Below are 27373 nucleotides of genomic sequence, written 5' to 3'. Positions count from 1 at the left end.
GGGGGAGAGGTAGATATGCTGGAGGGTAGAGATAGGGTCCAGAATGACCTAGACAAATTGGAAGATTGGGTCAAAAGAAATCTGCTGAGGTTCAAGAAGGACAAGATCAGCGTTCTGCACTTAGGATGAAAGAATCCCATGCACTGCTACAGGCTAGGGACCGACTGGCTAAGCAGCAGTTCTGCAAAAAAGGACCTGGGGATTACGGTGTACGAGAAGCTGGATATGAGTCAGCAGTGTGCCCTTGCTGCCAAGATGGCTAATGGCATATTGGGCTGCATTAGTAGGAGCATTGCTAGCAGATCGAAGGAAGTGATTATTCCCCTCTGTTCGGCACTGGTGAGGCCACATCTGGTGTATGGCGTCTGGTTTTGATCCCCCCACTACAGAAGGGATTTGGACAAATTGGAGAGAGTCCAGCAGAGGGCAACAAAAGTGATTAGGGAGTTGGGGCATATGACTTATGAGGAGAGGCTGAGGGAACTGGACTTAGTCTGTGGAAGAGAAGAGTGGGGCGGGGGGAATTTGATAGCAGCCTTCAACTACCTGAAGGGGGGTTCCATAAAAGATGGAGCTCGGCTGTTCTCAGTGGTGGCAGATGACAGAACAAGGAGCAATGGTCTCAAGTTGCAGTGGGGGAGATCTAGGTTGGATATTAGGAAAAACTATTTCCCTAGGAGGGTGGTGAAGCACTGGAATGGGTTAGCTAGGGAGGTGGTGGAATCTCCGTCCTTAAACATTTAAGGCCCGGCTTGACAAACTCCTGGCTGGGATGATTTAGTTGGGGTTGGTCCTGCGTTGAGCAGGGGATTGGACTAAATGACCTCCTGAGGTCCCTTCTAACCCTAATCTATGATTCTCTGATTGCACTACGGTACTTGTAGGAGGTGAACTGAAAAATACAATTTGTTTTGTTGATCATTTTTACAGTGCAAATATTTATAACCAAAACAAGTTTCAGATTTCAGTTACAATACAGAATACAATATATATGAAAATGTATAAAATATTTAATACATTTCAATTGGTATTCTATGTAACAGTGATTCATTTTTGTAATCACAATTCATTTTTTTGAGTTAATCATGTGACTTACCTGCAATTAATAGACAGCCCTGGTCTATAGTTTTTAGTCTCAGTCTCTAGTCAGCACTATTGGCCTTCTCCATCTGGAAACCTTTTCAACAGGTTTAAAATGCTTGGGAATCTTTCCTTTCCCCCAATATTTCCCCTGCTGCACCTTTTGCTTCGAGCCTGCAAAGGGGCCCCCCAATACCTTAGGACAGTATGTCCTGCCAGCATTTCGAGCCCCACCAGAAGCAAGAAGCCATCCAGACTGAGAGTGAAGCCAAGCAAAGAGCATTTCAATAACTCACCCAAGAATAGCACAGTTAAGAGCTGGAAAAGAACTCAAGACTCTCTTCTGCATTGTCTTGCTAAAATCTTCCCAGTTTCTCTTGGATGTGGTGTGATGTCTTATCTTTTGAGTCATTAAACAGCTGTTATATTATCTCCAAAGGTGGCTGCATGTCAATGGTGGGTAAGGGGATATCTGCATACCACTGTAAAATAATTCATGACCTCTAGATACCTCACAATTATCCTTCAGCTGCACAGTGTTGCTGCTTGACACTTCATGGAGAGAGCAGAGATAGAACTTAGATACCCCGATCCCAAAAAGTCCCACCAGATGGCCTAAAGGAAATTCTCCCTTGGCTAACAAGCAGCATGAAGCCTATGACATGCCATCATTCTGGGGCTTCTGTTGTTTCTGATTCCACTATGCTTAATTTACATAGCAAACAGATAGCTAAAAGAACAGGAGTACTTGTGGCACCTTAGAGACTAACAAATATTCATCACCAGTATCATTAGCTTTCAGAAAAGACCTCACTCTGTGCACTCTTATAAGACAGTAATATTGTATGCAAGCAGTTGATTTAATCATCATCACTCTTGCCTCAGCCCCTGAAAGGGGGAGGGATGGTAGCAGACAGGTGGTGCCCAGAGAACCTCCAAGTGTGATGATTGGCTCCCTCCGTGATGGGAGCACCCCCAAAATTGGCAATGGATCAGTGCGGTGCAGGTGACTGTGCTGGGGTGTCCCCTGACAGGGACTTTGGATGTAATTTGACTAATAATGTTGTGGCCTGGTTAAAATCCAGACCATGTGTCTGTAGGATTCTTCCATGCAGTGAGTGCACCAACCCCTCTTTATGAGATGCAGCCTGCTTCCCCATTGCATGTGTCAGTCCCATTCTGTGGGTCAGGGACCCATGCCTTCCTCCCCTTCTGGCTGCCTTTCTAGAGGAGACCTAACTCTGCTGCTGCTACCATGGCACTGGAAAAGAGACCTCAGTCAGCCAAGTGGGAGTGCAAGAGAGCTCCCCTTTCAACACCGCTTCTAAGAGAACCTGCTCCAGAGCTGATCAACATCTGTTTGATGGATAATGGAACAAGACATGGAAAAAGCCTATTTGATCTATTTTATCCCCAGTATTCAACCCTCTCACTTAAGGATTCAGTCAGCAGCAGTTATGTCTCTGGCCGGAAGCCTGGTGCTCACATGCAGTGAGAGATTATTTCAGTTTACACCCTCTTTCTTGTTCATGAATTCAACATTTCCTAGCAACACCTCCAATGTTTGCACTCATTTCAAATCTCCCCTCATTTATTGATGGCCAGGCACTTTCCAAACATTCACTGCTCCAAGGAGCTCACAATCTAATCTTTAAACCTGAGGATGGTTTCCCAGAGGAATATGGGCTCATTAAAGCAGGAGACTGAGTCACAGAACAGAGTGACGTCTTGTAGCTAACCTTCCGCGTGGGGATGAGGTGAGTGCCAGGAGCCCGGTCTGACCGTCGGACTGTGGACCATCCAAAGCATGGCTGGAGTTATTTTCAGTTGCTTATTTAATTTGGCACATCTGCTGGATACAGTGGTGGTTACTCCATAACCACTCGTAACACCAGTGCCGTCTTATCTTGCAGTATCAGAGTCCATACCTCATGCCTCTCCACCCTAAGGGCCAAATTCTGAAATCGGATACTTGCATGTGGCTCCTATTATTTGCCAGAGGGAGACATGAGCATTTCCAGTGCTGGAATTTTGCCTTAACTGATGACATCAGAAGGTTATTTCACTAACCACAAGGCAGAAGCAGGCTCCTCTCAGTAGGAGCATAACTTCTAATTACGTATCGCTCCCAGAAGCTCTGCACTAGGATCTTTATTATTTTGCATGTTTATTAATCAGTGAGCTGGTATTAACAGAGATCCTTTTTAGAAGATATGCAAATAGCTCTGCAATTTTCTCCCAATGACTCAGCACTCTTATTAGAAGCTCGTTAATAAGACACTCAACCCACTAAAATGCCCTATGAATAATTAGCAACTTCATGTCTTTGGGAGCAACAAATCATGAATGAGGGCTGTGGCACATGCACTTACTCAAGAGAGCTGGAACTGGATATTTAGTCTGCACTAAGATGACGCGTGGGATTAAATAGCGCTTTCAACTACCTGAAGAGAGTCCCAAAGAGGCAATGTCTAGCTTTCTCAGGTGCAGATACAGAACGAACGGATAATAGTTACTCAAGGCGTGGGTGAGATTTAGGTTGGTATTTAGGAAAACTTTCACTAGGGTGGTAAGCATGAATGGTCCTAAAGGAGAGCGATGGGGGGGGGAAAAATCCTCCTTAGCACGGGTTTTAAGGCCCAGTTCGACCAAAGCCCTGCTGGATAGATTATGGGCTGGCTGCATTTGACAAGAAAGCGTTGACTATCTACCTCCTGACTGTCCCTTATCCAACCACTCGATAGTCTATGAGCGTTTCCTGGATATAGCCGAGTTTAATATCCAAGGTGTTTATGCTGTAGAGACAGGGTTGGAGGAGGGCTATGGATGTCCATCATGGGCAAGAGCATGAGGGCATGGACTCGCTGGGAGTTTGCAGGGTTCGGAGAGTCTCTGCTGTGGACAGCTAGTCAGAAACTGGCACCCAAGCATGTAATCTACTCCTTCGAGGTTATTACCCTAAACCTGTTCCTACTTTTCTCTGCATCACAGCCATGTTAGACCAAAAACCCCAAAATGAGAAGAGAATAAGTCATGGATGCAAAATTGAAGTGACTGAAGATTCCTTTTGTGTTAAGGAAAAAAAGTCTACATTTCCATTTCAATTCTTTATTCTCACAAAAAAAATTAATCAATATACAAAAGGCTTATAGGAGATAATTCCAGAGTGACATGCGTAACCATGAAACCCATCCTGAAGGCTCGCACACACATTCTAAACAGCATCGACAGAGCAATCATCAAAGAAATAATGTAGTTCTCTTTCCCAATTACTTCAGACATGTTGCTCCCATCTGAAATGAGCCTGCAGGTCCCTGTGCTCACACAGAACCCACTACACTTCTCATAGGCTCACCACTATGGTCTCATTGATAATTTAATTATTGGCATCAGCAAGTGGGAGCTATGTAATGAAACTGTCACACACTGTACACTCTATAGGATATTACAGATTTTTACACTCAGGATACTTTCTAGAATATAATTTTAGGATACTCAAATCTATACATTAAGCATTTAGGTATGGCACAGTGCAAAATAAGTGCTCTTTCTGCAAGAGTTTACATATGCGGGTGTTGAAAGTAGATCGCACGTCTGTCACTTTATATAACTCAGAATTGGTAACAATTCTAGTACTCATTGCTGTATTCTCGGACTAAGGAAACGGGTCCGTATTGCTTCTTGACCAGTAAGATCATCCTTTTTAGCCAGTTGCATTTCCAGCATTGATTCCTGGTTCATGTTGGCTCTTCTCTGACCTCATTCAGTGTCCCAATCTTCCTAAAAGAATTGATGCCACACTGGATCATTACTCCAGCTATGCCTCCAACCATAGAACAGTATCAGCGTGTTAAGTCCGGCTTACTTTCCTCTCCTCTTGATCTGGACATTTCCTTGTTTTACTCACAATACCCCCAACATGTAGAATTGAACACAATAGCGTGACACACTAACCATTCTACCAGGCATCGCTTCAGTATAGATCCAGAAGCTTCTTTGAATCATATCGACCCCCACCACCCCTCTAAGTGACTTGCGAGTATCCCTCCTTCTATTGATCAATACCTGTATTTGTATAATATTCGTTCATCCGAAGACACCATATACTTGACCAACTAACATTATGCCAGCTACACAAGTATCTTATTACTAGTATTTATTAAACCCCACACTAGCTACATGTAAAACCATTAGATAATTAAAGCCTCCACCACACACTGACGGGGGGGGGGGCGGGGTGTCGTACACCCTACCCTGACAAGCAGATTCCTAACTCCTAACATACAGCCATGTGTGCCCCTCCCTTTGCTACACTGGTAATTAACATATGACAAATTGTCCCTGCACGAGCATATAACACTAATGGCTACAAGCAAACATTAATTCACACTAACAAGGAACATTTAAGCTGCATCATGCAAACCAGCTTCTTTAATTGGATTATTTGCTGCATGTAAGTACTTCTGCATAAATCACTAGTGCTAAACACATCATCTATATCTTCTTACCCTGTACATCATCCGCTGCTTTTTCAGACATTATTTTGTATGATGTTTTACACTATTGTTTGTATGCAAACACCAGAGATCACATTCTGCCTTTTGAATAAAAAAGAGAGCATCAGGATTTCTTATTGACAGGTGATCACAGAACCCCCTGGACTCCACCTGATATCAGACTACTGTGCCTCCTGTTTTTCCTGCCAGCTAGGCTCCACACCCTCTTCTGAGCCAACACTCCCTTCTGCTCCAACAATCGTTCCACAGGGTCTATACCACTTGTCCAAAGCTAGCAATTTACCTAAATACTCACAAAGTGCTTTGTCTTTAACACTCAGATGCCCAACTCCCAATGAGGTCTAAACCCAAATCAATCCATTTTACCCTGTATAAAACTTATGCAGGGTAAACTCATAAATTGTTTGCTCTCTATAACACTGAGAGAGAGAGATGCACAGTTGTTTGCTCCCCCAGGTATTAACACATACTCTGAGTTAATTAAGTAAAAAGTGATTGTATTGAATACAGAAAGTAGGATTTAAGTGGTTCCACGTAGTAGCAGACAGAACAAAGTCACTCACCAAGCAAAATAAAATAAAATGCACAAATCTATGTCTAATCAAACTGAATACAGATAATCTCACCCTCAGAGATACTTCAGTAAGTTTTTTTCTGAAACTGGACCCCTTCCAGACCTGGGCACAATTCTTTCCCCTGCTACAGCTCTTGTTCCAGCTCAGGTGGTAGCTAGGGGATTCTTCATGATGGCTCCTCTCCCCCATTTGTTCTGTTCCACCTCTTTATCTATCTTTTGCATACGGAGGGAATCCTTTGTCCCTCTCTGGGTTCCCACTCCCTCCTTCTCAATGGAAAGACATCAGGTTAAAGATGGGTTCCAGTTCAGGTGACATGATCACATGTCACTGCAAGACTTCATTACCCACTTGCCAGAACACATATACAGGAAGACTTACACGTAAAACACATCCATCTGCAGACAATTGTCCTGGTTAATGGGAGTCATCAAGATTCCAAACCACTATTAAAGGCCCACACTTTGCATAATTACAATAGGCCTTCAGAGTTATAGTTCATATTTCTAGTTTCAGATACAAAAATGGTACATTTATACAAATAGGATTACCACACAGTAGATTATAAGCTTTGTAATGATATCTTACAAGAGACCTTTTGCATGAAGCATCTCAATTATATTCATTTATTAAATTTTTATAAAGCCATATAGACTGCACAACATCACAGGGTTGTGTCAGTACCTAACCTCTAATCCTCATTAAAGATCTGTTTCTGAAGAAGCCCCCTCTGACACTGCACCCCATATTCAGTTATATTACAATGATATAAGTATGGCTTAATTATGATGTATTTTATGCAAGATAAGGCATGTGAGAAGTCATTGAAAAGGATATGATTTGCTGAATGATTATCCTAATCGTATTATTTTTGTATCCTAAGTTATAAATATTGACTATGTATGATTTAGTTGAGGATTGGTCCTGCTTTGAGCAGGGGGTTGGACTAGATGACCTCCTGAGGTCCCTTCCAATCCTGACATTCTACGATTCTATGATCTGTATTTCAAATATGCTTGCTCTGGGTGACACCCCACAACTAGCCTTCAGGTACAACAGTGAAGAAACCAGAGAGTGCTGATGGTCCATCAGCAAAGACAATGGACTGTAAAAAAGCTCAGCCTTCCTGAGAATGCTTGAGCCAACCTGGGAGTGATGGCTGCTATGACTCTACAAGGACATGTGACCAGCTCACATGATGCTGGACGCCATCCTGGGAGATCAGTGTTTTTCCCACAAACTCGTCTGGTAACAGATTTGGGAACAAAGTGTTCCTGCCCTATGCTAAAGCTATACAAACCCAGAAGTGCCATCTTTTGTTCTTCACTCCCCACACAAGACGTGGAAACATCTGAGGAACAAAGACTGAACTGGGGGAAGTGCTAGACCCAGGCTAAAGGGATTTCTAGCCTATATATGACAATCTGGGAAACCCAAGTTGCAAAGCAAAGTCAGATTGTGCCTTAAGTATCTGTAACCCTGCTTATATCAACAGGATGAGAATTTGCTAGTTCATATCCAGTCTTTCTAGTCCCTTAAGGTTAGTTTGGGTTTTTGTTTATTTACTAGGTAATCTGCTTTGATCTGTTTGCTATCCCTTATAATCACTCAAAATCTACCTTTTGTAGTTAATAAACTTATTTTATGCTTTAATTTAAGCCAGAGAGACTTGACTGAAGTGTGTGGGTTACCACAAGTGTGCACTGGCCTCTTCATGTTGAGGGAGAGGCAGGCTGGGTATTGAACCCATAGACTGGCCAGATTTGACCAGGGCAGGATGGTACTGTTCTGGGGTCCTAGCCTGGGAAGTTGGTGGTTATTTAGGCTGTAGCCTCTCTACTGTTGCTGCATGCAGTGGCTGGACAGAGCCTGCATGTAGCTGCAGCTGGGTGTCCGCCTACCTGTGTGAAAGTTGGTGGGCTTTGCAAGCTTGGTGGGCTTTGCAGCTTGTCACAGCAACAGAAGGTGAGAGGGAGCCCAGGCTGGTGGGTCAGAGGGCTCAGTGGTACCCCAGTTCCAGGTAGCACCCTGGGGAGGAACCTGTCACACTAACAATAAATTTAAATATTTAAGTATATTAAAGCCTGTGATACTGTCTAACTCTCATGAAGTTCTGGCTTGCCAGTTTCATGTAGTTAATTTCTTCTGTCTAATTGTTGTACAGCATTAAGCAATTGACTCTCAAACCTTTATACTTTAAGAAAGCCTAGGAAGAGAATTACGAAGATAGGGGAAAAAACCTTAGTTGATTAGTGATTGTGGCCACTTCACTTTGTCTGTTCTGTTCAATGTACTTTATAGTATTAATGTCATGCCTTTTACTGAAAACGGACCTTTACAAGTGTTTAAATATTTCTTAATCACAACACTATCCAGATCTCCTCAAAAGCAGTTCAGAAAGTACAATTACTAATGTGAACACGTTTTTATTCTAATGCATATAGTGAGATTCTGAAAAGCATCTGAAAAATATTATTCTCTCCCACATCTAAGACCAATTCCTTTGTGGAACTTGAGGTTATCTTGAGCGGTTCAGAGGGTGAAGCAGCAGGATCATTAATATGTATTCTCATCTATTGTACAATTGAATATTTAAGAAATTCAGAAGATTAGTAACAAGACACCATTACTATATAGTCACAGCACAGTCAGTGGGACACCCAATTCAAAGAGATCTAGAACAGAGGCAGGGCCGGCTCTAGGGCTTTAGGGGCTGCAGGGCCCTGGCCTGCGGCTCTAAAGCTCCTTTTGGAATGCAGCCCTGAGTCCCAGAGCAGAGCTGACAGGGAGCTGCGGACAGGGAAGTTTGAGAAGGAGAGCAAGAGATCCTGCTGCTGAACAGGCTACCACGTGAGAGTCCTAGCTGTTGGTGTGAGTGAGTGTGCTCGACTGTTTGAATCTTAATTGTGATTCTGATTTCAGGTGACTTCAGTTTCAGTTACAGCTGCTGTAGCAGTTGGAACTGAGTGCCTGACCTTGTTCCCTTGATTAGCCTTCCCCAGTGTGACTCATGAGGGGGTGGGACTGACCTAGGCAAGCAGGCTTTAAAAGCCAAAGGCAGAGAGACCAGGGGAGCAGAGCGGACAGGGGACTTCAGACCAGGGAATTTGAGAAAGAGTTTGACAGAGGGAGGCCTACGATGGTTAGGAAGACCTGCAACACCTGTGCTGGCACTGCTTCCATCTCCTCCACCTGCGCCTGTAGCCAGACAGAGCACCTGAGCATGGATGCTTCTACCCAATCCTGGTGTGGTTTTGCAGGGACTGTAACTTGCAATTTCCACTTACTGATATCCAGGCTGGGGGGGCATCCAATGTGAAAGGTGCCTACTGGTGGAATCTCTCAGCCAGCAGGTGGGAGAGCTACAGGAGGAGGTGGCTAGGTTGAGGAGCATCCGAATCCACAAGCGATTTCTGAAAAGTGTCCATGTGGAGACAGCTGAGGTAGCTGTCCCAGTACACAGGACTGCTGACACACCACTGGTGGAGGAGGAGATGGATCAGGGTGGACGCTGGCAGTTGATTACTTCTGGCAGCAGGCAGTGTTCCACCCCTGCTCCAAACCCTTCCGCCGTGGTAATAGGTAATTGATGCTCTGATACAGGAGAGAAGGAATCACCCCTACAGTAAAGGAGGAGAAGCCTTGTACCCCTAAGGCTGAGAGGTCTGCTGCCACCACTGCAAATAGCAAACGTAAGGTAGTACTGGTCAGAGACTCTTTGCTGAGGGGGACAGAGGTGCCCATCTGTTGCCCTGACATTTCATCTCAGGAGATATGCTGCCTCCCGGGGGCCTGTATCCAAAATGTTACAGAGGCACTGTTGAGGATTATCCAGCCCTCTGACGACTACCCCATGCTACTTATCCATGTGGGCACAAATGATACTGCGAGGTGTGACACTGAGCAGATCAAGAGTGACTACAGGGCTCTGGGAGTACAGGTGAAGGAGTTTGGAGCACAGATGGTATTCTCTTCAATTCTTCCTGTCAAAGGTAGAGGCCCGGATAGAGACAGATGCATCATGGTGATGAATGCCTGCAAAGATGGTGTCGCCAGGAAGGCTTTGGCTTCCTTGACCACGGGATGCTATTCGAGGAAGGACAGCTAGGCAGAGATGGCGTTCACTGTCTCTAAAGGTGGTCTGCAAACTCTGCTTCTGACTCTAAACCCTGTTGTGCCAAATCCTTAGACACCCTAACTAATTTACAACACTTCAGCAGCGCCTGCTGAAACAGCATCAAACTTGAAAGATTCCTGGCAGCTTCCCGTAATGCTGCCCTTACTTCAAACCTCCCACAAGTGGACTGAAGTGCTTCCTTTCCCTAGAAGGCATCCAGTTCCCATGGGCAGGGACTTTCTTCCACTACCCATATGCCAAAGGAGGATGGGCTCCTTAGCTACCCCCATCCCTCTGAGTCCCCTAACACTTCCTCCGTTTCTTTTTTAATCTCATCCCAGGCTGACCCCTGCACCTGGTATGGGCCCTGGTTCTTCCTTATCCATTTATCCAAAAAACCCTTTACCCTGGCTGGCCAGAACCCGCACTACCATCATGAGAATTCACTATATCCCCTCCAAGCAGCTGTGCAGACTGTTGGGGAGGGCGACTTACAGGCTGCCACTCACCTATCTGATGAGATGCAGCCAAGTCACCAGCACCAAGATGTTAGGGGGCTTATTCCTTCACCCTCTCACTTCCCTGGTCCTTCTCGCATGAACAGAGAGCAACAATACCCAAAGTCTGAAGCTGCAAACAATTTGATGTTTATTGGGGTGAACGTCCAGCAAGCATGATTCCAGTTTCCTTCCTCGATGTCCCCCTTCCCAGCTCTGACACCACAGAGCCTTGCCTGTGTCCCTGTTCTCATCCCCTGTTCCCATTTCCCCCTTTAGCAAAACATGATCCCCATTCCCACCTTACTTCCTGATTGACTGCAGACTATATAATAAAACTTGAGTTCTGCTTAGCTATACCAGAACCAATTATTTTACTAAAATGTAACTAACCAATCCTAACATATTGTAACATGGTTATTTAACCAATTATCCCACCACCTTAATTGGTTTACACCCAACAAAATTAATTGTACAGCAGACAGAAACAATCACAGAACCAGACAGAGATTATATAGACAAACAATAGGGAAGTGGAGACTACAGTGATAGAACAATACAGAAATGGGGATTTCACATCCCAGCTATTGATGAGAGAGTTCTTGCCAGACAGGATGCTATCAAACTAAGTTTCCTTTTACATCTTCTAGGCTCTTCCCTTTCTCCGAAGGTAATAGGACTATCAGGACAGGGTTCTATTCCTAACAGCCCAATAGCACCTTATTTTCATGTAACGAGTTTAAAAATGTAAGAATGTGACCATACACTTCCCAGCTTATGGCTGCCTCTGCTGGTTAGCTGAAAAACCAGGCCCCAGACTGTCACAGTAAAAAAAGGCCATTACAGACAAACTGTGATTTTTGATTCTTTTATTCCTCTTGTGGCAGAGCTCTGACCTTGCCCCCGTGGGTCCTGCACGTCTAGCAGTTTATGCTAGCCTCAGTGGCTCACTGTGACCCTCCACGTAGCCCTTCTCTCTCTAGGGCCAGGGTTACAGTCTAATGAGCCCTTTCATCATAGGCCAGCTAGGAGGTTGGTGAGAGAACTCCCACAGTCTCTGTTGTCCCTGGGGGCTTATTTCAGGACCGTTTAGCCTCCTGTCCTGACAGGGGCCTGACTTCCTCTCCCAGGAGGTATTTCTGTAGGGGTGGGTCGGAGGGGACCCAGGCCCACCCTCTACTCCAGGTTCCAGCCCAGGGACCCTAATGGCAGCAGCTGTTGGCAGCCGACCTTTCACTGCCACAGTTGCTACATTTCCCTGCACCACTTCCCCACATCTCTCCTGCTTCTCCCTTACCTTAGGGCTCCCTTACGGATGGCTTGAGGGTGTCTTCATTAACCAGCCCTTCAGCTGCACTTCCTCTCCTCTGGCTCCCTGGCTCTCCCCTGCCTGACTGGAGTGAGCCCTTTTATAGCATCAGAGGGGCCTTAACTAGAGTCAGGTGCTTAACAGTCTCACCTGACTCTTAGCAGGTTAATTAGAGTCAGGTGTTCTCATTAGCCTGGAGCAGCCCCTGCTCTGGTCACTCAGGGAACAGAAAACTGTTAAGCCAGTGGCCAGTATATCTGCCTTCAGCTATTCTGCTGTTCCCAGCTGGCCTGGGTCTATCATCCTCTATAACTAGCTAAGTGATAAGAATACACCTAAATTCTTAAAGTCTAAACTTTGCAGACAGGCCTGAATATTTATATCCTAACACCCACCCTGAGCGCCCTCCTGCACCCAAACTCCCTCCCAGACCCTGCACCCCACTCTGAGCGCCCTCCCACACCCTGAGTGCCTTCCCACACCCTAACTCCCTCCCAGAACCCACCCTGTCCCGAGTGCCTTCCTGCACCATAACTCCCTCCCAGACTGAACATACCAACCCTGAGCGTCCTCCCACACCCTAACTCCCTCCCAGACCCCAGACCCAATCACTGAAGGCCTTCGCACACCCTAATTCCCCCCCAGACCTCGCACCCCCACCCTGAGCACCCTCCAACACCCTAACTTGCTCTCAGATCATGCACCCTACCCTGAGCACCTTCCCACACCCTAACTCCCACCCAGACCCCGCGAACCCACCCTGAGGACCCTCTCACACCCTAATTCCCTCCCAGGCCCTGTATCCCACCCTGAGTGCCCTTCCACTCCCTAACCCTCTCCCAGACCCCACACCCCACCCTAAGCGCCCTCCCACACCCTAACTCCCTTCCAGACCCTGCACCCCACCCTGAGCACCTTCCCGCACCCTAACTCCCACCCAGACCCTGCGAACCCACCCTGAGGACCCTCTCACACCCTAATTCCCTCCCAGGCCCTGTATCCCACCCTGAGTGCCCTCCCACACCCTAACTCTCTTCCAAAGCACGCTCCCACACCCTAACTCCCTCCCAGACCCTGCACCCCACACTGAGCGCCCTCCCACACCCTAACTCCATTTCAGGCCCTGCACACTACACTGAGTGTCCTCCCAAACCCTAACTCCCTTCCAGACCCTGCACCCCACCCTGAGTGCCCTCCCGCACCCCACCCTTAGCACCCTCCCACACCCTAACTACCTCCCATACAGTGCACCTCACTCTGAGTGCCCTCCCACACCTTAACACCTCCCAGACCCCGCAACCCCACCCTGAGCACCCTCCCACAACCTAACTCCCTCCCAGACCCAATCCCTGTGCCTTCGCACACCCGAACTCCCTCCCAGACCCCACACCCACCCTGAGTGCCCTCCCCCATCCTGCCTCCCTCCCAGACCCCGCATCCCACCCTGAGAGCCCTCCCACACCCAAACTCCCTCCTAGACCCCACACTTCCAACCTGAGCGCCTTCCCACACCCTAACTCCCTCCCAAACTGAGACCCCATCCTTGAGCGCCTTCCCACACTCTAACTCCCTCCCAGACCCACCCCCCTATCCAGAGTGCCCTCCCACACTCTAACTCCATCCCAGACCCTACACCCCCATCCTGAGTGCCCTCCCACACCCTAACTCCATCCCAGATCCTACACCCCCACCCTGAGCCCCCTCCCACACCCTAACTCCCTCCCAGACCCCAGACACAATCCCTGAGCACCTTCCTGAACCCTAATTCCCTCCAAGACCACAACCCCCACCCTGAACACCCTCCCACATCCTAACTCCCTCCCAGACCGTGCACCCCACCCTGAGTGCCCTCCCAAACCCAAACTCCCTACCAGACCCCGTACCCCACCCTGAGCACCCTCCTACACCCTCCCTTCGAAACCCCTCACCCACACCTCAGCGCCTTCCTGCACACTAACTCCCTCCTAGACCCCACAACCTCACCCTGCGCAAATTCTCACACCCTAACACCCTCCTACTCCCCACATCCCCACCCTGAGTGCCTTTCCTCACTCTAACTCCCTCTCAGACCCCGCACCCCCACTCTGAGCGCCTTCCCACATCCTCACTGTGTCCCAGACCCTGCACCCCATCCCTGATAACCATCCTGCACTCTAACTCCCTCCCAGACCCCACAACACTACCCTGAGCAACCTACCACATCCTAACTCCTCCCTCCCAGACCCCGCACCCTACCCTGAGCACCCTCCCATACCTTAAATCCCTCCCAGACCCTGGACCCCATCCTTAAGCACCTTCCCGCACCCTAACTCCCTCCCAGACCCCACCCCCAATCCTGAGAACAATCCCACACCCTAACTCCCTCCCAGACCCCACCCCTGATTGGCTTCCCGCACCCTAACTCCCTCCCAGACCCTGCATCCCCATCCAGAGAGCCCTCCCACACCCTAACTCCCTCCCAGACCCCACACCCCCACTCTGAGAGCCTTCTTGCACCTTAACTCCCTCCCAGACCCCATACACCACCCTGAGCACCCTCCCACACCCTAAGTCCATTCCAGACACCTCACTCCCACCCTGAGTGTCTTCCCTCACCCTAACTCCCTGCAAGGGATAGAGGAGTGTTGGGAAAGTGAGAGGTAAAGGCCATGTGGTCCCAGTACAACAATCTCTTTGATCCTATATAAAATGTACATGAATAGAAAATTTATACATTTGTGCTTTAATGGAATTTCTATACAGATAGGGTCTGAAAGCAAGACAATTTAACACATTCTGAAACTGGGGCTGAACAGCTTATAGTTTCTGGTAAATCTAATGTGGTTGGTGTATTTATATATTTTTATCATCAGTCAACACCCTCATTCCCCCCGCCCTCCAACCCTCTGCCCCAGCCCTGAGCCCCATCCTGTCCCCTGAATCCCTCATCCCCAGCCACACCCCAGAGCCCTCATCCCCACACCCCAACCCTCTGCCCTATCCTGGAACCCCCTCCCACACACCGAACAAATCCCTTAGCCCCACCCCACTAATTTTGACACGTGCCCCAATATGGAGGTGATCTGTCACACATCACCTCCATGTTGGTGTCACATAAGATTCGTTTCGCACACGAGTGGCAAAAATTAGAGGGACACTGGAACTTGGACTAGACACTTCCTGAGGTCTCTTCAACCTTAATCATTAATGAGTCTGTGACGCTAAATTGCAAAGAACAAGAAAATCAGACTGGAGCTGCACGGCAGCAGAATTCTATTCTGTGTGGATGCTTACACCAGGCGCATCCCTACAGTATGTAAGCACCTTTCAGTGGTGCTGTAAGCAACCTTCTATCACATGTCTGTTCTCTCATCATTTCCTGGTGGACAAGTGTGTGCAGGGAAGAGTTCTATTATGGCAGCTTTTGTTTGTGGCAACAAGTACATGTGTTGATATGTATTTACACTACAGAAGGCAAAGTTTAAGAAATGTGGCTTACATCTGGAGCAGAAGGTGGTCAGGTCGGTGATGGTCTTTAGCTCCTGGGGGAGTTCATTCCACTGTCTGTCTGAGTCTGGCCACCAAGGCAGTTTTGTCTCTGCACAAATAAATTTTACCCTTATTGTGGCCAGTTTCAATGTGCCAGAGTTGCAAAGTTGCTGTCTATGATCTTCTTCACAGAGCTTTAGGAAGTGTTTTAAATAACCCGGGCCCAGGCCATGGAGCACCTTGAAGATAAGGACCAAGATCTTGAACATAATTTGATATTCTGGGGCAGGCCATGTAGGGAGTGGAGGACAGGTGTATGCTCATAGGAGCTTGTGTTGCAGAGAAGATGCACTAAAGCGTTCTGTACTAGCTGAAGGTCCCTCGACACTGATGGTTTCATGGCCAGGCAGATCACATTGCTGCAGCCCTGCTGAGGGGTGACAAAGCTGTAAGTAACTGAAGCAGGATTTTTGTCTGCCTGCAGGGAACAGCATCTCCTAGCCAAGGGGAGATGATAAAGAACATTACTTGCAGATGCTACTATGTGACAGCTTAGTGTCAATGAGGAATCCAACATGTTCCTTGACTATGGCCTGAACTGACAAATTGTGGGAAATTAACTTAAATGTAGGCATTGATCAGAAGCTGTTCAGAGCTTCTTGAAAAATCATAAACCAACCTCATCCCAATGTGGGAACCTTATCCCAGCCTCTTGTTCTACACGGCTCTGTCCCCAGAATGTGGTTTTATTCCCTGCTTTAGAACCATTGCATAATCCCCATTACACAGCCACTCCAGCCTGCCCTGACGCTCTGAGATTCACAGGAATTGGCAGAGATGTTATTCATTTGGCCCTTCCCTAGTCAGGGCACTTCAAGGATTTCTTGCCTGTGTGGCTTCTCTGATGCTTAGAAAGGTGTGAGCTACATCGGTATGTTTTCCCACAGGTCAAGCATTTATAGGGTTTCTCTCCTGTGTGCGTTCTCTGATGTACATTAAGGTCTGGGCGCCTCCTGAAACTTTTCCCACAATCATAGCATTTGAAGGGCTTCTCTCCTGTGTGTATCTTCCGATGACCGTTAAAGGTTGTGATGCTACTGAAGCTTTTCCCGCACTCGGGGCATTTATAAGGTTTCTCTCCAGTGTGTTTTCTCTGATGTGTGGTAAAAGCTGAACTATATCGGAAGCTTTTCCTGCAGGTCATACACGTATAGGGTTTTTCTCCTGTGTGGATTCTCTGGTGTTGATTTAAAAGTGATTTATCACTGAAGCTTTTCCCACAGGTCAGGCATTTATAGGGCTTTTCTCCTGTGTGGATTCTCTGGTGTCTAACAAGTTGTGAGGGCTGAACAAAGCTGATCCCACACTTGGGGCACATATAGGGCTTCTCTCCTGTGTGGATTCTCTGATGGATAATGACCCCAGCAGTGTCAGAGAAGTGTTTCCCACAGTCAGGGCATCCATAGGGTCTCTCTCTCGTGTGCATTCTCTGATGTGAAACAAGGTGGTAGCCCTCCCTGAAGCTTTTCCCACACTCAGTGCATTTGAAGGGCTTCTCTCCTGTGTGCATCTTCTGATGCCTGTTTAAGTTTCCACTGCCACTGAATGTTTTTTGACACTCAGGACATTTATAAGGTTTCTCTCCAGTGTGTTTTCTCTGATGTGTAGCAAGGACTGAGCTGTATCGGAAGCTTTTCCCACAGATCAAACATGTATAGGGTGTTTCTCCTGTGTGGATTCTCTGATGGTTAATGAGCGTAGTACTTTGAGAGAAGCTTTTCCCACACTCAGCACATCTGTAAGGTTTTTTCCCCATGTAGATTGTCTGCTGAGTAATGTGGGCTGAACTTCCAGGTAAGCTTTTCCCAGAGTCACCAAACATATTGGGTATCTCTCCACTGGGGATTGTGAGCTGAGCAGTTTCTTTGATTTTTCCAACCCCTCTGCTCCAGTGAGCTGATTCACCCTGTCTCTGCCTGGCTCTTTTCCCTGTTGCCCCTGTGGCCTGGGCTGGGTCTCACAAGTTTTTCCCATCCCCAGTCACTGAGAAATATTCACCTTGGATCTTCCCAAATTGTCCTGTGTGGTTCCACCTGCTCTGGACTCCTAGCTGAGGGTTCTCCTCCTCAGTCTCACTCACCGTCCCATCACCTGCTGGGACAGAGAGAGAATCCAGTTTGGAGTCACCCACTGAGATGCAGAAAAAAGGGGACATCACAAAGGGGAATGGGAAAGAAGAAACAAACCAAACAACTGCCCTCAAATCCTTTACTCAAGGAGAGAAAGAAGGGAACAATTCTGCCACCTTATTCCTATCTGAATATGGAGGACAGTGTTTGTTTCTACATGGGCACACGGACCTGGTGAAAACTCAGGAGTGGCACTTCCAATGGGGGTGCAAAACACAGTTTCAGAGCCACTTTTGCCAATTTCTTACTTCTGTGGGCACGTCTCAGTATCTTTGTTTCCTCCTCTCCCTGGAGACTGGAGCCCCACAGCTCCTCTCTTCACTCCAGCCAGGAGATCACGTCAGGTCTGGACATTGGAACTTCTACTTGGGGTCAAGCAAACAAATGAGCAACATCAAATTAGGGCCCAACAGTCAGTTACCTCAATAAGTGGCCTGAGTTTCAAAAACGCTGAGCCTGCAACAGTGGGGTTTGGTTCCGAGTGTCCAGAGCTATTGATACCAGGCCACTTATTCCACTGCCTGAATATGGATTTGGAAATGTACTTTTAGGGTCCCGTAATTAAAGTTCCAGGCCTTGGTCATTTGATTATAGCACAGACTCTGCCCCTGCCATCAGGAATAAATCTGAGAGACATTTTTAAACCTGACCAGAAACAGCGATTTAATAGTCAATGAGACCGCTCAGATGGCTGAAGACAAGCATGTGTAGAAGTGTTGGCAAAATCAGATCCTAAATTAATAAAAAAAACTTAGCAAATGAAAGAAGAAATCAGTGTGTGCGCAGAATGGAGAGTTATTCAACCCTCAGGAAACACACACATCACAGAAGGGCAACTAAAATGATTAGGGGTTTGGAACGGGTCCCATCTGAGGAGAGATTAAAGAGGCTAGGACTTTTCAGCTTGGAAAAGAGGAGACTAAGGGGGGATATGATAGAGGTCTATAAAATCATGAGTGATGCGGAGAAAGTGAATAAGGAAAAGTTATTTACTTATTCCCATAATACAAGAACTAGGGGTCACCAAATGAAATTAATGGGCAGCAGGTTTAAAACAAATGCCTTTCTGGCGGCCTGGTCACTGCTGGCGTCCCCCGGCGTGCGTGTAGAAACGAAAAATCAGACTTTAAATCGCAGATATATCTAAGATTGACGAGGCTGGACCTGGACCTAATTTGTGTACTCTTGCCAGATAAGCATCAAACTCCAGTATGGCCCGATCATCTTAATGTTTTTTTTAATGTCAATTTTTTAACTAGAGCTGAGAGAATATTAAGCCTGACTGTGATGGAACTTACGTCGTAGGAAGGCGATAATCCTCCAGGTCGCAGCTGTCATGTCAGTATAGAAGTTAGCCTGATAGAGCCGATTCAAACTGCTGTGATGGCCTATAGTAGATTACTTGCAATTCATTTGCGCCCATAGACTATCTGTCTGGGCTCCGAATAAAGTTCAAAAGTTGACAACACTTTTTTTCATCGCTTCTGGGAGAGAGACTTTCTGACCCTGAAGATGAGACACGAAAGGTGTCGCCAGAAGTACACTAAAAGCTCAGACACCAAGGGTACCATCTGTCCCAATTCAATCCCATTTCAGATACATTGAGCTTCTCTGCCTCGTGCTTGGGGCCAGAGCCGGTGCACATCTAATCTGAGGGGTACGATCAGCCCTCAACGTACTGAATATCCATGCTCACCCTATTTCAGTATGGACATAGTTCTCGTTTTGGTTTTATGGTTTGGCTATTTTTACGTAGGTGACTGGATGGGATGGCTGGGTTGGGTTGGTTATCTTCGGGCTGTTATTTTGGAGGTTATTTTCGCGGAGACTGGTCTGATTGTGCTTTGTTTGGTTCTGCGTCGTGGTGGGTGACTGGGCATCTTGTTTTTGGCGTTTTTTGTTGGCCCTTTTGGCTTGTTTGTCCTGCGTGGTGGGGTGTTCTCTCCATTTTGAGTACTGTGTGTGATGGCATCCCAATTGGTCGCCGCTTTTGTAACTCGGTCACGCGCTTCGCGTGCTGGCACCGGGCATCCGGCCGGCTGTCCTGGGGCAGAGATCGGCGACCTTTGGGGGCAAAACTGTGTGAGCAGACCCAGCTTTGTGGCGGATCGTGCGTTTATAATTGGGGTGTTCTATCCATTATCAGAATGTATTCCACCGGAATCATATTTCCCCAGGAATTTGTTGAGGGCATCGTTCATGTAAGTGGTTACAGGAAACTGTGCTTGATTGTGCATCCAAACCGTACATGGAAGTGTATGTGTGAAAGGCTTTGGAATTCTTATGGTTCATTTCTCCTATGTGTGACAAGAAATAAAATACAAGGAATAGAGTGGAAAATTCTAGAATGTGTAGGGTGTTTTTTTTACCAAGATCAGGAATAGAGAGGCAAGCCTTATATCTAGCTGTCTGCTCCACGTTATGCGAGATCTGGTTCTAATGCGAATATCAGATTTAGTGGTGCAAAGATTTTGGCATAGGACTTTTATAGGTAAAGTTTAGCTACTAGCTGACCTGGATGGTTGTGCAATAGGTAGGTGGTGGGAATAGCTGGGCTGTACCAATCCACTACTCAGCTGGAACAGCTTATTAGCTAATTAACCAGTAGGTACATGTGACTTCCTTTGGGCAGCCATCACACATGAGGCTAACATCATGAATCTATGATCCAGCATGGGCCACAAGACTAGGTCTTCAGATGTGGAATCTGCTTGGTGGGGTCCTGCAGTGGTGTGTGCTTGGCAAAGATAATGATCGTTGCCAGTCATGCCTTGTTAACTACTGTGGCTCACCACAGCTGAAAACCCCTATACTCTTTATTAAAAGGCAGGTTAACACTCTTTAAGCTGTGATAATGATTAAACTTACGTTTGGCACCTGGCTATGACACATGAACTTTTTGTCAGTGTAATAATGCCAGTTGGAGGGCGTGGATTTTACTCGAATCTCTTTGATATATTCTTTTAATTTTCTGGCCCTAGCAAAGCCCTTGCGCCGATGCAGTATATACGGCAAGAAAGTATTTAGCCCAGGCATAGCACATATTTTTGTTCGAATTGAACTGAAGTTGCAAGCAATATGTGGCAATATCTCTTTTGCTGGTATAAACTAACCTGTGCTGGGCTGCAGAGTTATATACGCTGACATAGTTACTAAGAGCAATTTTGTAGTGTAAGACTAGACCTGGTTTGAAAAGGTTTGGCTAGCATGTTTTACAACATCAGACGTTTCCTAATGTGCCGTACAAGATCGTTAGCAGGTTTTTAGTATGTGTGTGACGCTAATTGAAATCAAAATGGAGCAAATCAAATGGACAAACGCACCATTCATTTTTGCCTGTCCAAAGCTCAGAATGGGTCGACGTATATTTTGAAGTCCAAAACATCCATTCACAGTGATTTGTGCACATTTCCCCCAACCGTTTTTGGCACTTCTGGCATTTTTCATCTTCAAGCATGGTGAAAATACTAATTAATGAATCTCTACAGCACTGGGTGATAGTTGATTAAATTTTCTACAATTCTTCAGAGGAGGCCATGAGTCACGCAGGATCTTGACTTGTCCCCCGGCCAACAGAATCAAGAATTATACTCCGCCCACCATTCATTTAGTTCTAGCCGTGCCAGAGCCGAGAACACATCCTCTCAAGTTGGTTAGGCTACCTCCTAAGACGATCAACAATGCAGGCTGGCTGGCTCACAAACTTTGCCTAATCAAAAGATTTTTTTTTTTCTATGAGATTGAGATTTTTTAAGTCAAATGTTTTCCATTGGTTGGGGGCTGGAATCCATGAAGCTGTATGAATGAACATTGCTGGGGTTATTTAATCCAGATGAAACCTAGGTCAACTACTTCCGTATATTGTCCCTTAACATGCATATTGTTCATTGCTATTATGTCAGAAGAATATGTGCGCCAACCTATTTGCTGCTTGGTTGTACTGAGCATCTTACATTGACTGAGATGCTTAGTAACACTGCTCGAAGCACTGCTCTCAACCCCCCTATTGGCAGGGGTCGCGTACTATTTAATCAACTTGTTCTGTTCACATCCTGCTCCTCAGGCCCAACCCATCCTCCCATCTCACGTAGATCAAACCTTCAGCACCAAAACCATCCTCCAGAATCGGTCATCACGCTCTACTGCTGTATACTTTATACACTCCATTCATTCTGGTGAGAATGTACACCCCTGCACTAATAACTAGCAAGGTCAACTCCAACTGTGGTCATAGGGTAGATCGCCTGGTATTAAAGATGCAGAGATTTCTAGCTTAAAAACTTGGGGTTGGTCAGTGACAGACTCGTCATAATACAAATAAGCTCTACCACCACTGAGGCTACTCTCAGATCAGTTTAACCTCTTATAGATAGCTCCTGTCTTCTTTGCAATGATTGTTTGTGTCAGGGCAGGACAAGAGGGTTGTTAGGACTAGAGGTGAGAGGTTCGGATACTTCCTTCATGACTAAGATTTATCTCAGGCCAAGTTGCATCCCTTTCTTGATCGGGGTCGCAGAGACTCGGGATCAGCAACAAATGCGCAAGAAGGCCGAGGGGAATGGAGGAGAGATTTTTTGGTGCCGGAAGGGTTTGGAAGTGTGTTTGATTGTCGAGCTGTCATTAACCTGCGGTGTTTAAAACATTGGCAGGCAGAAATTCGCTTTATGTAAGTGTATTGTTTGATAGGGTACGCATTACCCTCGCAACGCAGGGTAGTTTGTGAAGTATATAGAGGGCGAATGTCGTTTTGTGGTGGGAATGGTAATAGAAAGGTGCAGGATGTGATTTTTGGTCTGGAGAGGTTGATGGACTGAGGTGGGAGGAGTGTGGGCGAGAATGTGAAAGCAGTATTCTAGGAGCTGATGTGTGTGTTGTGGGGGGGGTGGGGAGGATGAGGAGTGGTAGTGTATTAATGTAGTATGGAGGGTAGTAGAGGATGGGGTTGAATATTTTGTGTATGTTGGAAGGAGGATTATGGAGAAAGAGTTTATGGGTTAATTTATGTGATTTAGTGGTTTTTGGTTATTGAGTGGGGCGGGGTGGTACTGTGGTTCTTTGTGAGGTGGTAGTGTTTGGTAAGTGTTCTGTAAATGGTAAGAATTTATCAAATATCTAATATATTAGGGAATGCGTAGTACATATATTTAGGGTGTGCTTCTGATCAAAGTAAAGAAAGTTTGTTAATAGGTGTCTACTAATGGAATTGGGATTGGTTTCCTTGTCTTTGTTTGAATTGCTAATGAATGGTAGTTGCAGGGATTACTAGAAAAAGGGGCATAGAGTGACACCCCGGCTCGGGTTGGGTCTCTGGGTGATCGGTCGGTGTTGGTGGTGTTCCTGGTGTGCCGTTTTTAGGATCTTTGACGTCGCGTGTTGCCTTTTCCGGTCGCCAGATCGTGCCATTCACAAGTGCGCGAGGTTTTTGGCTACACTTTCTGTGTGATTGGTTGTGCTAGGGTGTCTGTTTGTGTTGTTTGTATGTTGGTTTGTGTTGTGTGGGACGGGGAGGGGTGGGGTGGGACGCTGTTGTTGTGACTAACACCTTGGTTTTATGTTTTTTGTGATGGGGTAGTCGGTGTTTTCCTTATTTTGGTTGGGAGTTGTGTTCATTTTGGTGTATGGTCGGCGTTGGCGGTGTAGGTAAGGTAATTTTTGTTGGGTTTTGTGAAGGAGTGTGTTTGGCAAGTCCCGCCTGTGGTGGTCTTGTGGTGTGTTAATATTTTCGGGTGAGATGGTGTAATGTGATAGAGCTGGTGTTGGGGAGGGTGTGCCCCAGGAATAGTAACTAGGTGATATTTGTAGCTGTTTTGTGTGGGTAGGGATGTTTTGTTGGTATTGGGTATGAAAGTGTGATGCGCAGAGGGTGTGCTGGAGGTACTAGTATTTTGTTTTTTCTGGGAAAATAAAAGTTTTCAAGGAGAGTAGGACAGAATCGTAGCTATTATAATAATATCAGAAGCAACTCAGTTTTTCATCTGATTTTGCGTGGACATAAGGAAGGAAAGATTGCCCGGGGGCGGCAGGGAGCGGGGCTGGAGCCAGGAACGCCCATTGCTTGCTGCGGGTCTCTGCCTCCGCTCCCTCCTCCTCGCTGGAGACTCGGCCCTGGTGTCGGCGGGGGCGGTCCGCGTCCGGGGGGGGGGGCAGCAGCTCGGGACTCGCAGCCCCCGGGGCGGAGCTGGGGGGGGCTGTGGGGGCAGAGTCACTTCCCGGCCCTTCCGCCGGGCCCTCACCTGCGGGCCGGCTCCGGCGGGGCGTGTGGCCCGGGAGGTCCAGTCCCGGCTCCGCGCAGCCGAAGAGGAGCCCCGGGGCTGGGAGCTCCCTGCGAGCGGCGGGCGGTGGCGGGAAGGGGCATGCGCAGTAACCGCTGCGTGGAAGCCGCTGCCCTCACTCCCCAGCCCGCCGCGGCCAGCAGCAGCCCAAGGCAGGGAGGGACTGCGCAGTAACCTTCTGCTGAAGCGCTCCCCCCACCCCTGCCCTCACTCCCAGCCCGCCGCCTCCCAGCAAACCAGACACTAGCGGGGGGCGGGACATGCGCAGTAACCGCTGCTGACGCCGCTGCTCCCCGCGCTGCCCTCACTCCCCAGCCCCGCCCGCTCCCAGCAGCAGACACTAAGCGGGGCGGGGCATGCGCAGTAACCGCTGCTGACGCCGCTGCTCCCCGCGCTGCCCTCACTCCCCAGCCCCGCCCACTGCCTGCCGCAGCCGCCAGGCGGGGCCCCAGCCCTGCTCGGAGGCGGATCAAAGGGGGCGGCAGGGGGTCCGGGGAACGGGGCGCGCGGCTGTGGGGGCAGCGGCGGGAAATGCGGCGTGACGCGTGCGGGCGGCTGCTGCTGCTCGAGCCCCCGGGCGGTTTCTAACCGTGTCCCGGCTCAGAAGTTGCTGCGTCCCGCCCAGGAGACTTGCATATGGGCCCTCCGCCTGGTCACAGGGCTGAGCGTCGGAAACGTCCTTGTGACCGGAGTGCATCTGTTATGTGCGGACAAAGCCCGGCCCGGTGAGCTAGATGCGCACTCGGTGCTTTTGAGGGGCCAGTTACACGAAACGGGAAATAATTAGAGCCAAATCAGCTGGGCAGAAGAATTGAAATAGAAAAATATGAGTGAGAATTGGCCATTGTTTAAGAACACATTAGTGAATGTCCAAAAATGTGAGTGGGAGCAAGAACACACACTGGTTTAAACAAAATTAGTTGATGGCAGCTACATCAAATCAATCATCAATCCGTCTGTCAAATCCAAAACGTGAAAGCTGATAGTTATACAAAGAAATCATCAGGTACAAGCTGTAGAAAAGTGAAAAGGGAAGGACAGAAACTCCAGGAGAAATCTATGGCCAGCAGAGTTAACGGTGAAAGAGGGGTTATGAAGGGATTTTTAAAGAATATTAAGAACAAAAGGAATTCTAAAAATGATTATGCGCCATTATTAGATGGAAATGGTAGAATGGTCAAAAATAATGCAGAAAAAGCTGAAGTCTTCAATAAATATTTCTGTTTTGTATTTGGGAAATAACTGAGTATTGTGGTCGTAGCAGATGAAGCTGATGAAATGCTTTCCATTCCTGAAGGATTTCTGGGGGATGTTAAACAGCTACTAAAGTGAGATTTTTTTAAAATCAGCAAGTCAAGCTAACTTACATCAAGAGTATTAAAAGATCAGGCTTAGGAACTCACTGTGCTGTCATAGTTGATTTTCAATAACTCTTGGAAAAGGGGTGGGGGGTTGATGTGGGTAATTATAAGCCATCAGCCTGACGTCCATCCCAGGCAAGATGATGGAATATCTGATATGGGACTCAATTAATAAAGAATTAAAGTATTTTGTTCCGGCATCTGAGCTGCCATAAAGCATTATGTAAAACAAGTGGAAAACAGACATGTCATAAGTGCGCTGAACTGAGTGTCATCTTAATCAGTAGGTGGGGCATTAATTCAGGTCAGGGCTTTATAAAGCCGCGCACAAGCGACCAGGGAGCCTTGCAAACAGGGGCTGCTAACAGGGAGTTTTGCAAGGGAGTTTTACAAGGGGAGTGGGAAGGGGGGGGGGGTCCCTTGTTGGTCCTACCTGTTCCCCTGTAGTCTCCTTAAAACCTATAATCCAAACCATTTTCCAAAACCCCTTTCTTTAAACCACCCCTTCATTAACTAGGAGACAATGCAGGCAGAAGACCAGCAGCAGAGTGGGGGCTATCCAGTTTATTGCATTGAGTGTAGCATGTATGATTACCTGCCCTGTGGGCGGGTGGCGTATGTGCAGTCAGTTCAAGGAGCTCCTGGCCCTCAGAGACCGTGTACGGACTTTGGAGTCCAGGGTGGCGGAACTGGAGGAGCTAAGAGAGGCAGAGAGGTATGTTAATGAGGCTTTCCGGGACACTGTAGAATTGTCCCACCTCCGCTCAGACAGCCCCTGCGCTGTTGAGGAGGAAGAAAGACCCAGGGAAGCAGAGCAGTCAATGGGAGCAGATAGAAACCTTCCCATAGTTGGGACCCTCCTTCCAGATGGTGCTGGGGTTGCCTCTCGCACTGAGGTTACCTCTCCAGGGGAGGGAACTCCAGTTGCTAGGAAAAGGCAGGTGTTAGTAATGGGAGATTCAATCATTAGAAACGTAGATAGCTGGGTTTGTGATGACTGGGAGAACCTTATGGTGACGTGCCTGCCTGGTGCAAAGGTTGCGGATCTCTCGAGACATCTAGACAGACTTATGTGTAGTGCTGGGGAGGAGCTGGTGGTCGTGGTACATGTAGGTACGAATGACATAGGAAAGGGTAGGAGAGATGTCATGGAAGCCAAATTTAGGCTGCTAGGGAAGAGAGTGAAATCCAGGACCTCTATGGTGGCATTCTTCAGAAATGCTCCAGCTCCAGCGCATGGCCAGATTAGGCAGGCAGAGCGTCAGAGTCTCAAATGCGTGGCATGAAAAAATGGTTAGGAGAGGAGGGTTTCAATGTTCATTAGGAACTGGGAAACTTTGGGATGGGAAGCCTTCAGAGGAGATGATGGCCTCACCTACAAAGTGCGAAATCAGATAGCTGCTGGCAACTACATTGAAAAGGTCTGTATTGGTCAGAGCAGGTTTTAAAACTAGGAGATGGGGAAAGCCGACTGCTTTGCATGCAGGAGCAATGTGGGATCGGAAGAGAATTTCTACTAGGGAGAGGCACGATGAAGAGGATATCCAGTTTTGAAGTTCGTGAGCAGAGGATATGAAGAGGATAGTGTAGGCAGATCAGATGATAACATTCACATGAAAAAAAAGAAATCTGGGTACACAATACGAAAGAGCAGACAGAATAATAGGACAATTTTTAAAAGTGCTGTTCACACAGAATGCTGAAGTTGTAATATAAACATAGAATGGGTGAACTATAGAAAGAGTGCCTTGTGATAAAGGAGAGATATTGATATAATATAGAGCGTCACAGAAAACTGTGGACTGGAAGCAATTCAATGGGACCAATCATTCCGGGGTACAAATGATATGGAAGGCGGAAGACAGGCGGAGCGGGGGAGGGAGTGGCACTATATTGAAAGAACCTGTAGATTCAAATGCAGTAAATTTAATATAAGCGGGACAGCCACATGTTCCATAGAATCTGCATATTGGATAGAGAATTTTCAA

At 47.3% G+C, this 27373-nt stretch overlaps 2 protein-coding genes across 6 annotated transcripts in view; one reads left to right on the top strand and one right to left on the bottom strand.

The window, feature by feature from the left end:
- Positions 1-27373, top strand: part of LOC142046878 (uncharacterized) — a 783739-nt gene that overhangs the window by 488790 nt on the left and 267576 nt on the right. The gene's annotated exons all lie outside the window — the stretch shown is intronic.
- On the bottom strand, positions 134-18150 carry LOC142046847 (uncharacterized). 5 transcript variants are annotated; one of them, XR_012655885.1, is made up of 3 exons: positions 18001-18150; positions 17622-17714; positions 134-195 (listed from the first exon to the last, which is right to left on the bottom strand). XR_012655885.1 is itself a non-coding variant. In XM_075066008.1 (2 exons), the coding sequence occupies exon 2, from the start codon at positions 17443-17445 to the stop codon at positions 16423-16425; it is 1023 nt and encodes a 340-aa protein (XP_074922109.1). In that variant the 5' UTR covers positions 17446-17717; positions 18001-18150; the 3' UTR covers positions 14797-16422. The 5 variants fall into 5 exon arrangements, 4 of the variants coding, with proteins under 4 accessions (XP_074922109.1, XP_074922108.1, XP_074922112.1 ...); XM_075066008.1 differs by lacking the exon at positions 134-195 and having other exon boundaries at positions 14797-17717; XM_075066007.1 differs by lacking the exon at positions 134-195 and having other exon boundaries at positions 14797-17714.

This window comes from Chelonoidis abingdonii, chromosome 5 (assembly GCF_003597395.2).
Source record: "Chelonoidis abingdonii isolate Lonesome George chromosome 5, CheloAbing_2.0, whole genome shotgun sequence".
In the NCBI taxonomy this organism is placed as follows: domain Eukaryota; kingdom Metazoa; phylum Chordata; order Testudines; family Testudinidae; genus Chelonoidis; species Chelonoidis abingdonii.
Note: the sequence above shows the minus strand (reverse complement) of the source record. Positions and strands in the feature narration are given on the sequence as shown.

What these genes read in the sequence shown, in the direction of transcription:
- LOC142046847 (XM_075066008.1), bottom strand. Translation starts at nt 17,445, where the DNA reads ATGTTTGGTGACTCTGGGAAAAGCTTACCTGGAAGTTCAGCCCACATT.